The sequence below is a fragment of the Gossypium arboreum genome, chromosome 10 (genome assembly GCF_025698485.1).
Source record: "Gossypium arboreum isolate Shixiya-1 chromosome 10, ASM2569848v2, whole genome shotgun sequence".
NCBI lineage: Eukaryota > Viridiplantae > Streptophyta > Magnoliopsida > Malvales > Malvaceae > Gossypium > Gossypium arboreum.
In genome coordinates this window covers 10,220,301-10,232,322 of record NC_069079.1, presented here as the reverse complement: position 1 = coordinate 10,232,322, position 12,022 = coordinate 10,220,301, and the positions used below count along the sequence as shown (strand labels likewise).

At 33.4% G+C, this 12,022-nt stretch overlaps 1 protein-coding gene across 1 annotated transcript in view; it reads left to right on the top strand.

Annotated features, from left to right (window-relative positions):
* The window catches only part of LOC108489520 (uncharacterized), a 28,132-nt gene extending 18,314 nt beyond the window's left edge, over positions 1 to 9,818 (top strand). Inside the window, exons 4-5 of the mRNA XM_053020167.1 lie at positions 9,233 to 9,281; positions 9,602 to 9,818. Coding sequence (XP_052876127.1) covers positions 9,233 to 9,258 — 26 coding nt within the window. The 3' untranslated portion in view covers positions 9,259 to 9,281; positions 9,602 to 9,818. The remainder of the gene's footprint in view (positions 1 to 9,232; positions 9,282 to 9,601) is intronic.
* Positions 9,819 to 12,022: the final 2,204 nt, after the last annotated feature.

The following is a 12,022-nucleotide window of genomic DNA, read 5'->3' as shown; positions in this document are numbered from 1 at the left end:
TCTCATGTAAATTTAGACACAAAGAGCAGGTTTTTTGTTATTTCAAGGGTAAACAATAAAGATTTCATGTAAAATGGCTGTGTTCTAGTAAACAGAGATGACTGACCAGAACATAGTACAAGGAGGGCATTACCATTTCCAACATAAACCTTACCAGGTCCACTGTGGGAGAAACTATCACCGAGGTTAGAAGCCGAGTGAGTAAGGTGATGTGTCGCCCCAGAGTCAGGGTACCAAGCATTATCACCTATTGTTTCAGCTGTGGCCAGAAAAACATTAGACTGTGGAGCAGCAGAAGTAAGTGCATTAACTTGCAAGGGGTTGCCCACAAAAGGATTTGTCCATGAGGGTGTAGGTGCTGCTTGATAAGACCAGCCTGATAAAGGAGCCCAGCCTGGTGAAGGAGACCAAATTGTAGGAGATAATGGAACCATAGAGGGCATCATAGGCACAGAGGGTGTCATCCAAAGAGGTGAGCCAATACCATAAATGCACACATTTGCCTGTAGTGGAGGCTTGTAGCCTGTGCTTTTGTATGAAGCATCAAAACTATGGTAACAACGGTCAACAAGGTGTCTTATTTTTCCACACAACTGGCACTGAATACGGTCTCCATAAGAATAACCACGCCGGCGACCTCGAGTAGTGGAGGGTCGATAGGACATATAATGACTGTTGCTAACTAAGTCTGATGGTTGCTGAGAGACCAAATTGGCTGAAGAAAGAACCTCAGTCATTATAACTTGCTGTCGAGCTTCAGTATCTATTAACATGGTTGTGACATTCTGAACACTATAGGGAAGTTAGCTAGCCACAATTATCGAGATGACAGACTCATACTCAGAGGGTAGCCCATTGAGAATTGCAGTGACATGCTCATGTTCACTGATAATCTCTCCACAGCTGGCAAGGCTACCACAGTATGACCTAACTTTCATTAAGAACTCTTTCATAGTAAGATCCCCCTTGCGTTGTGAATGCAGAGCACGACGATAAAACATCAGTTGAGATGTAGTTTTACTGTCATAGAGAGACACAATAGCATTCCAAATTTGCGCACTCATATCCAAGCCAATGAGATGAGGTAGGACAAATTGACTCACTGAAGACAAAAGCCAAGAAGCAATGGCACTATCTTGCTGTTCAAACCAAGTAAACTCCACATTTTCTTGGGGCATACCATCCTCTCTTGGAACTACTTGAGATAGTGGAACAGTATGTAGATCAAGAAATCGTTGAAGTTTGTAAGTTTTGACAGCCAAAAGAACCTGTTGCCGCCACAAAACATAGTTAGAATCATTAAGTAGAACACTGACTCGCTTGGTGGAAAACAATCGACTGTCTACAACACCATCAGTGAGACCAGATGTCATCATGGGATCAGCAGATTGGACTGCAGACGGACTCGACGAGAAACTCATGAATCAAATAGTACTCAAATAACCAACCCCAGAAGAACCTGAACAACTGATACAATGTTGAACTATACTGAAAACTACAAGAGTTACAGTAGTATGAAGATAGAGAAAACAAGATATTTCATTCGTAGTGTTAATACATGCATTTATAGAGAGGCTGTTCATTCTTAACAAACTAACTGCTAGTTAACTGCTACTAACAACTAACTAACTTTCTTTCAATTACTCTAACAAAGGGGTTGTGATACAGGTATTTTCGGTTAAGGCATTGGGCCCGGTGATTGTGTGGGCACTATTGATAGGTTCGGTGATTGTGAGGGCACTGTTAATGGGACCGTGCTATCATCCCTTCTCTTTAGATTTAAAGGGCCCGTTGTTCACTTTCCATACGGATTTACCGACGCCTTTGCTCTTTCGACAGCAAATATAGCTTACTATGGATCCTAAACCATGGCATGTAATTCGGGGTACACGCTAACTCTGGGACAATGATCGGTTCACGATCAGGTATATGATCATACCGATTTTCTCAAATTTCAATATGTTCCAACCAGAATACCGGCCAATTCGTATTCGTTGTCGTAAGTCGATTTTGTGCTGGTCATCGAGCACCTCAGGTTCCTCAGGAATCGATTGTCAGAATCCAAATTGTCGCAACACTCTATCCGTCTGGTGCATCTCGACAATAGCATAGTTGACCAATGAGACCTTAACATACCAAATGTTTGGATTTTGAAAGAATTCTTCCGGAATAACATCCCGTATTGCCGGATCCTCGTATGGTGTCCATTGAAACTATATAAATGAGATAAAAATATTAGTTATATACATAATACTAAATACTAAATACTAAATATGAAATGACTATTTTATGTATATATATTTTATTTAATATTTACTTGCGCTTTCAACCATTGGTCTAATAGAAGTCGTATATCTTTGAGAGCGATAGGTATTCCAACATAACTCACCGGATGGTTCCACCTAATTAAATAAATTTTTAGCATACAATTTTATTTTAAATCTATGAAATAATTGTAAAATCAAATAAAAATTTTACATCGTCATGAGTGGGAATGTATATGGGTGGTTCACTCGAGGACGTAAAAATGGAAAGTGAAACCGAGCCCATGATTGTAGTAGTGATGGGCAAGCTCCAATTTTGGCTTTATTTGGTGGCGTTGCCTCGCACATCTCCCGGTATAATGTTGCCAACACTGCAGACCCCAACTAAGTTCGCCAGCTACTCTAAAATCAACGAGTTTCAGCAACCACCTCAAATGTACGAGGTTTAGTGACAAGTTTAGTATTAGATAACCTCCAATCATCTCAAGGATGTATGCCCGAACATGTCGTATTCTTTCTACTTTAGTCAAATCATTCCCTGGCTCCCGGAATGTGTCTCGTAACCAGCCCATCTCGATCTGACCTCTGCAAATATTATCCGAAATCGCACTCAAAAGATCGTAGCATATGGCTCCCCAATCAGTAGATTGAATGGGCCCGGTGAGTGCGGCCATATCCACCGGCAATCCTAATTGTAACTGGACGTCTTCCAAAGTGATAGTACACTCTCCGCATGAAAGATGGAATGTGTGCGTATTGGGTCTCCACCTCTCTATTAACTCGCTGATAAGTTTCGGGTCCAACTTGCACCCTCGGCCTATAGTGGCTGTGTGCCAAAAACCCACTTCCCTCAAGTAATTTTCTATCAACGGTAATGGCGGACCAGACATATTACGAATATAACATTGTAACACCCGATTAATTATGAAATACAAATTAATTAAAATTACATAAATGAAAAAATATTAAATAATATTCAAAAATTAAAATTAATTAAAATTACATAAAGGAAAAAATATTAAATAATATTTAAAATTTAAAATAAACCGTTACCATTTTCATTTATTCAACGGATATATGTTTATGATCGAGATGAATTAATTCTCGGGCCATTGCTAACACTATCAAATATTTTTGAAATTATAAAAAATAATACTAATTTAGAAAAAATTAAAGTAAATAACTAATTATAAATAGCTTTGAGAAATTTAATGAGAAATTTAGGAGCTTTAGGGAGAAATTGTAGAGATTTTTTTGCTAAATTGTGAAGAAATTATGTGTGAAATAATAGGAGGGAAATTTTTATACTTTTTTTTTACCGTTGGACCCCCCAACGGTAAAAAAAAAAACTAGCCTTTGGGTTTTAAAAAATGCCAGCAAAGCACGCCCTTTGGGGAGCCTTTTTTGCCACATGAGCAAAACGCGTTCATTTTTTATACTAGTTGAAATATGCTCAAGCCTCTATACTTTCGTAAATTTGAAAGTTAGCCCTTCTACTATAATGTTATAACATATCATATCATATAGTATATAATATATTAACAGTTTATATATATGCATCAATGATTAAACATTATAATATCATGTAATACTATATCTTTTATTGTAATCCATAATATAATAATAGTTATATATAATATTAGTACATTATATATTAATTATTATTGTTTATTATTATCTTGGTTGAAATATGTTCTAAGTCTCTATATTTTTCATACATTTGAAAGTTAGCTCTCTTATTTTATTATATAATATTATATCATATCATATAGTATATAATATATTAATACTTTATATATGCATTAATGATTAAACATTATAATATCATTTAATACTATTTATTTTATTATAATTTATAATATAATAATAGTTAATAATAGTAGTACATATTATATATTAATTATTATATATTATTGTTTGTTATTATACGGGTTTAAATATGTTCTAAATCCTTATACTTTTGTATATTAGAAAGTTAGTCACCCTACTATACTATATAATGTTATACCATATCATATATTAATAGTTTATATATGTGCATAAATGATTAAACATTGTAATGTCATGTAATACTATATATTATAATCTATATTATAATAAGAGTTATACATAATAGTAGTACATTATATATTACTTATTATTATATATTATTGTTTATATATTATTATACTAGTTAAAATATACTCTAAGTCCCTATACTTTTGTACATTTAAAACTTAGCCCTCCTACTATATTATATAATGTTACATCATATCATATAATATATTAATAGTTTATATATATATGCATTGATGATTAAACATTATAACATCATGTAATATTATTTATATATGTATTAATATTTTTAGTAATAGTTATGTATAATAATATTATTTTATGTATTAGTAACACTAATACATTATAATATTTTATTATATTACTATTAAATTTTAATTTTATAGATTTTAATAATTACTAATTTTATATATTTATTATACATATATAATTATAGTATTAAAATATTTTATATCAAATTAATGTTTTTAAAATTTTATTTCACTTTATAATTTAACATAAAAACTATTATTAATTACTTTTCTATTAATAAAATTTTAATATAAATATACAATACTTATGAATATATTTTCAAAAAGAAAAATAAAGAACTATCATTTATTTATATTTTAAACAATAACATAAAATTATATTAATTATTAATGTCTATTATGATTGTTCAACTATAAAATCGAACTTTTTTGAATTTTTAATTAAATTTATCTCAGGTTCCGGCCAAATCGATCTCGGGCTCGGATCTGTTATGAGTTCGAGCTTTCTTGAACTTAGATCGACACAGATAAATTTTTAAGTGTAAACTTGTTTTTTCAACTCTAATTTTGACTAGTAAAGTTGTGTACACCCTCATTTTGGGAGAATTCTAAAATAATATTTGAAAGAGCATAAGTCTAATCATGTTGCATTGCTAGAAATGAGATAGTGGGATTCCATTTTTCTCTTCAAATTGAGGCAATTGGTTTCTCTAGAAGGATTTGACTATGTTGGAATGAGTCAACATAGAGTTAGGTAATTTATAGTCATGCCAAGATTTTACCTTGGTTATAGAAAGTCCTTAACGCAAAATAAAAAGGATAAATTTGTAGGAATGCATGCAAGGCTGGTTGCTGTTGACAGGCGATTAAAATGTTTTTTATCCTCGACTAAGAAGAAAGGTGGGGCTTTGAGTTGGATGTCCTTTTTCAAACAATTTCTTTTTGATAATTCCTTGCGTGACATGGGTTTCAAAGAGTCATGCTTCACTTGGAATCGCAAATATGGAATTGGATAAGAAGTTTCGAAACACAGAGGTGTATCATTTTTCGAAAAGAAGTCTGATCATCTTCGAAAATATGGTAGGGAGGTTCATTAATGATGTCAAGATGTGGAATATGCATGTTTTTGGGGACATTAACAAACAAACAAAAGGGACATGTAATAGCAAAATTCAAATGGGTACAAAGGGTGGAAGAGAATAATTGCATATGGAATGGGAGGAGATTTTAGAATATAGGAGGAATTATTATGGCAGCAAAAAATTAGATGTGATTGGCTAGCATATGGAGATCAAAATACAAAATACTACCAGTCATCCTTTAGTAGTTAAGAAAAGTCATAATAGGATTAGTGCCCTCAAGCGGAATGGGGATGAGTGGAGCTATGATGAATCAAAAGTTGTTTCTTACTTCCAAAGACTTTATATGATGGAAAGGTTAAATCCAGGGGACTTTTCAATATGAGGTTATTTTCCTTCTATTGATGCTACAGATATAGAAGTGTTACCGAATGACGTATCCGATGAAAAAAAATATTGTTCATCCTATTTGATATGTCACCACTTAAAGCATCGTGTTTTGATGCTCTCAATATACAGTTCTTCTAAAGGCAATGAAGCAAAGTTGAAAAGTCAATTTGAAATATGATTAGAAGAGTGTTTCAAGGTCAAGAATTGGATCCAGACATCGGTTGCCTGAGTTCCTAAGGTGAGTGGTTTGAAAATATTCACACATTTTCAACTGTGCTCTGTGTTATAGAAAATGATCACTAAAACTATTGTGAATAAGCGCAGTACGTCAGTTCTTGTTGCACCTAACCAAGTCAGATTTGTAGTAGAAAGGAATATTAGGATAATGTTTTGATAATTGAACTTGTTGTGGTAAGAAAAGGTGGATAGCTAGAAAATTTATTATAAGCTGAGGTAGGATTTTTTGGAAGATACACTCCATGAAGAAGAATTACCTATTCAAACCATATAGTTAAGCATGCGATGCATATCGTCGACCTTGATGCACATTTCATGGAATGGTGGCTTCAGAAAAGAATTCAAACTTTCTCAAGGCCTTCCACAATATGATCCTTTTCTGCTATATTTATTTGCATCGGAATGGAGCATTTGAGTCATAGGATAAATAAAATAGTGGTGGAAAACAAATGTATAGCCTATCATCTTATCCCGAAATGAACAAAAATATCTTATTTGTACTTGATATTACTTTGCAAGGTAAATCCTAAGCAATCAAAGTTAAAAAGTAGGATTCTAAGCCAATATTTAAGTCATAAAATTAATGGTTAGAAAATTTAAATTTTCCCCCTTTTCTTTTTCAAATATGATGGAGTAAGTTTCAACTTTGGCTAGTGATGGAAACTAGAGTCAATAATTGTTTAAGAAAAACATAGTGCATAGGTGATGATCAAAGTAATGGTTGCAATGACCTCTTTAGATGGCATTGGGATAAACACAACAAAAACAAAGCACGTGAAATTGTTTACTGTTCAGTTTCCCTATTCTAGCAAAGCCTAGCTCAGTCAGTAAATTCACTATCTTTAATCCAAAATACAACAAATTGTTCAAGGCCTATCACACCCCAGTATAACAACCTCACTTTTGTACCTAAAGATATAGATCACTTACCCAGGGGAAAAGGCAGAAATTTTTTTTAGGGAGCCAAAATTAAATTTTAATTTTTACGATAGTAAAAAGTCAATTTCACCATTTGAATAGCCTATATCTTTATAATTTTTAAAGGATTAAATCAAATATTTATCATTTTTAGGGGAGTAAAGTGTAATTTGACCTTTACTAATTTAAAATTTTAAAAAATTTAAAGGGCCTAAATGAAAATTTTTCTATTTTAAAAGGGCAAGGCCCTTGTTAGCCCCCTAAATACGCCTGTCATATCCCAAAAACTGAGTTAGAAGAAATTGGGTTAGTGAAACCAAGAGTGGTCTCGTCTGGATATTTAGTTTTGATTGTGAAAATTATGATAAGTGAATTGATCTGGTTCAATGGTCGAGTGTGTTGCTTGAGTGTGTGAGTTTTTGAGTTTGAGTCATTCCTTTGAGATTTTGTTAATTTTTAGTTCAATTCATATCCCTAATCTTTTAGCTTAAATCTTATTTCTATATAAGTTATGATAGAATAAACTTGTTGGTTCAATAGTAAGGTGTTAGTTTACTCTTTGATCCTGTGTTTGAATCCCTATGCTTGCAAATGGGAAATGTTTGTTAAACTCTAACTAATCAGATTTAGTGGGGGTAATGGGTAGTTTTAAAAAAAACATTAAAAAAATTATTTCCCAAAAATCCTCATTCTTTATCACCTTCAACTTCCCACTTTTCCATTTTTTTTATTTTCTTTCTTTCCCTTCTTCTCCAATTTTTCTTTTTTTTCCTTTTTTTTTCAATTTTTTTGGGTATTGCGCATTGAAAGTTTACTTTTTATTGTGATCCTGCTATTAGTTTGGGTTATTTTTTATTCTTCCTTGTGAAGATATGATGGGCTCGGTAAGTGTTCAAGTGTTTCAAGTTGGATTAAGTTAAACATTGTGTTGCTGAAAATCTTTCGAATTTAATCTCTTTGTTGCGTGTTCTTATATTGTTAGGAGATAACCGTATGGTGTTCGATAATTCCTCGATTAGTTAGGAACGATTTTGGTGACTATTAATTTTATTGTAAGTGATTGAACAATGGTTTTTGGGGTTGTTTTTCGTTGTGAAAAAAATGGATGTTTATGAGAAATTTTGGGATTATTTTTGGCTGGTAATTAATGTGTTTTGATTTTGATTGTAGGATTCGTGAGTCTTAATTAGGTAGTCAAACAAATCAACAATCAGGTGTGTGATATAACCCGAAAAATTCATCAGAATTTGAAAAATTCTACGAAACAGGGTTATTTTTCGAAATTGCCCAGTGACACACGGTAATGTGGTAGGTCGTGTGCCAGGCCGTGTAAGACACATAGTCATGTATGATTTTGTAACCCGTGTGGATAGGTCGTGTGGAGCACAAGATCATGTGAAACCATGCAGATCATGTGGGGCACACGGCCGTGTGAAATCATGTAGACCGTGTGGACCACACGGGCTAGCTTTTTGGGTCGTGTGGGCTTTTTGGGTTAGTTTTGAGGCCCAATTAGGGGCCGACTAAGGGACTCAAAATTTAGGTCTGGGGGCATTATGTAGGTCCAAAAAAGCGTAAATTTTAGTAAAACAATCATGGATTAGTGTAGAAAGTATGTTAGATAAGTTCCGATAAGTATAATAATGCGATATGATCTGCTATAAGTAGGTACATGAGTTAAGCATGATTGTTTTGTAAACCATGTGTATTATACATATTCTGTTATTTGTTCAGATAAGCTATCTGATCCGACCATGTAATATGATATGCTATGATTTGTATAAATTATGTGTGAGTTACGTTCCGTATAATATCTTTTTATATATGCGTGCATACAACTTATGTTATACGTATGTACGTTAACATGATTTTACATATGCATTGGGGTGGGTTTTGATTTGTTGGAGGAAGTGTTTTCCGGCAGTATTACTGTATTTTCGACGGTTAAATCGCAATATATGTTTGGCATACCACCACAACCCAGTGTGATTGGATGGATGGAATCTTGAAGTCCTAATTTGTGTGATTGGTTGGACAGAGTTGGTGTGTAGCGGATGGGGCTAGGATCTGTGTCTGCATTTGTTCTGGTATGATATAACATGCTGATATGATATATGTGTTTTTGAAAACATGACATTCTGGTTTGATATGTGTTTATGAAAATATGATATTCTGATCCGAAATATGTTCCGGAAACATGACATTATGATCTGATATATGTTTTTGGTAATACAATATCCTAATATGCTATTTATTCATTAAAAGTAATATTTTGTTATGACATTTACATATGTGCTTGTTAAATCAAAATTATGTTTATGGATTGAGTCACACACTATGCCAAAGCTCATTTGATTGTTAATACGTTTTATGTACCAAATCTCATTTGATTGTTAATACGTTTTAGGTTAACTTCCGACTTAAAACTGGACGGCGTGCGGGAGCTCGGATTGGTTACCATTTAAAATATATGTTGGTTTAAGTTTTAGTTATTTTTGGGCTGTAATTTGGTTGTAGGTCTGGTTTTGGTTTTTGTGTTATTCGTCGGCATTTAATGTTTTTGAGCATAAAACTGCAAACCACATGAGCTAACAAATTAGATTCCGATTTTTAAATAACTAAAACTCTAATAATTTTCCGCTGCAAGATTTAGTAATCACTTAAGTATTTCCCGTAAGTATAATATATGGTTTTTAACTTTTGCTAATTTAAAATTTTAAAAACTTTAAAATGCCTAAATGAAAAGTTTTCTATTTTAAGAGGGCAGCGCCCCTGCCAGCCCTACTGGCTATGCCCCTGCACTCACCTCTAAGTTTTTGAGAACTTAGGCTATAAAACCAAGCAACAAACTTATTTTGCACTTTCAATACAATCTCAAATACTAGTTTCTCAATGAACAAATAAGTGATATGTAAACTGCAATATTCTAACTTACACAAGTTTCTATTTATAAAAATTTAAGATTGGTTAAGATAAAGTTGCAACTATGATCTCACTTTGCAACTATGATCTCCCTAAAATAGCCTCATAGCTTTATAAATATCCTCATAGAGTTTAGAAAAAATCAAAGATCTCCAATATAACCTTAAAATTAATTAACCTAATCTACACAAAACAAGGGATGCAATTTGCTTGATTCAGATTGATTCAATCTTCAAAATTTGTTGCTCCGAAAGATGAATCCTCAAATATGAGCTAGCACACGTTTACAAGCTCATCTAATTCATTGCCCAACAAATTTTGTTGAAAATATTTTCAACTCCAAAAATGACAAGTTATGTTGTCTATCGCATTGCTAGCATAGTGGGCACTTCGACAACCACTTTAAAAAAACTTCCGCCAACAATAAAACATATATCAAGGTTGATCAAGCCTTTTATATTTAGATCATAAATTCATCTTCACAAAGTAATCTTTAATCCATCTTGATTTGTCCAAATCTCGTCAATTCAATTACCCTTTGTATAAGGATACAGAAGAACATAAAGCCAACCCATATCATCATGAATCACATATCTCAATATATAATGTAAGTAGAACATATAAGAATTCTTGAAAAATAATCTTGCTTAATCCAATCTCTTCTTCCATAATAAACACGAGATTAGCTTCTCAAAATTTTTGAAAAGAGGCAAGCAAATAATCAAAATATTTTGGTTAAACATGCCAACAAATAAGGCAAGTTATATGCATGGCACAATACCAAGTGTAGTGGTCACTTCTCAAGTTACTTCTTCCAAAACTTGCCTCGACAACTAGCAATAATCTTGGATTTCAGACAAATCTAAGTATGTATCTTGGTATGTATTTATTTCATAAGCATGTTACAAGAAGCACTTTTTAATTTTTTGTTGGATACGGAACGTTTGAATGGGTAAGATGCAAAATTTTTATTTACAGCTGACAAAGTCACTTCAGCCAAATTCGTTTTGATGTTCTTTCCTAACTACTTTATGAGACCTAATCCTTGTGGGGATATGCAAAGAAATTGGGAAGATGATTCGCAAATTCATTTGAGGTGGATCAATAACATGAATAAGCCTACAGTGGTTAAATGGAATGATTGTTGTCAACCTATCAAAAATGGTGGGGTTGGAATACTAAAACTAGGACATTAAGCTTCTTATTAAAGCTTGGCTACAATATTGTAACTAACAAGGGGGCTTTTGGGTTAAAGTTTTGAGGAGTGAATATTGGATCGGAGATGATTCCGAAAAGCATAGATAGATTGAATTGTTCTTGTGCCTGCAATCTTTGTCGAGGATATAGGAGAGCTTGAAGGAAGGCATAGGTTGCTCGATTGGATACGTGGATATAATAAATTGGGCCTTTACAGTATCAGAGTCAGTCCCTTGATGGAGATGGAGTTGTGGTTGAAGCTTGTGTGAAAGATAGGCTAGATTCCATTGGTAATTAGGATTGGAGTAAGTATGAAAGCAAGGTTGATCAATATATGGTGCTTAGGATAGTAAGTATTCGTCCCCCACATGATTGAACAAGGCGTGACATGTGTATATGTATGTGGTAGAAAAGGGAGATTTCTCAATATTTGAAGCACATTCGTTTCTGGCTAGTGATTCATGAGCTTTCGTGGATGCTGCAAGGGGTTTGGTGTGGAAGTACAAAGGCTATAACATGTTTGGTAGTTCAGTTCCTGTGGATTATTAACTAATTTCGAAAGAAGTCAGAAGGGAATGACGGATTATGTAACTTGCAAAATTTTGTGGTTGTTGCAATGAGATTGCATTGCATGTGCTCTTAAGACTCGGTGGGAGAAAGTAACACGACAAAGGATTATCCCTTCATCAGCCTTTAATAAGTTTTTCCA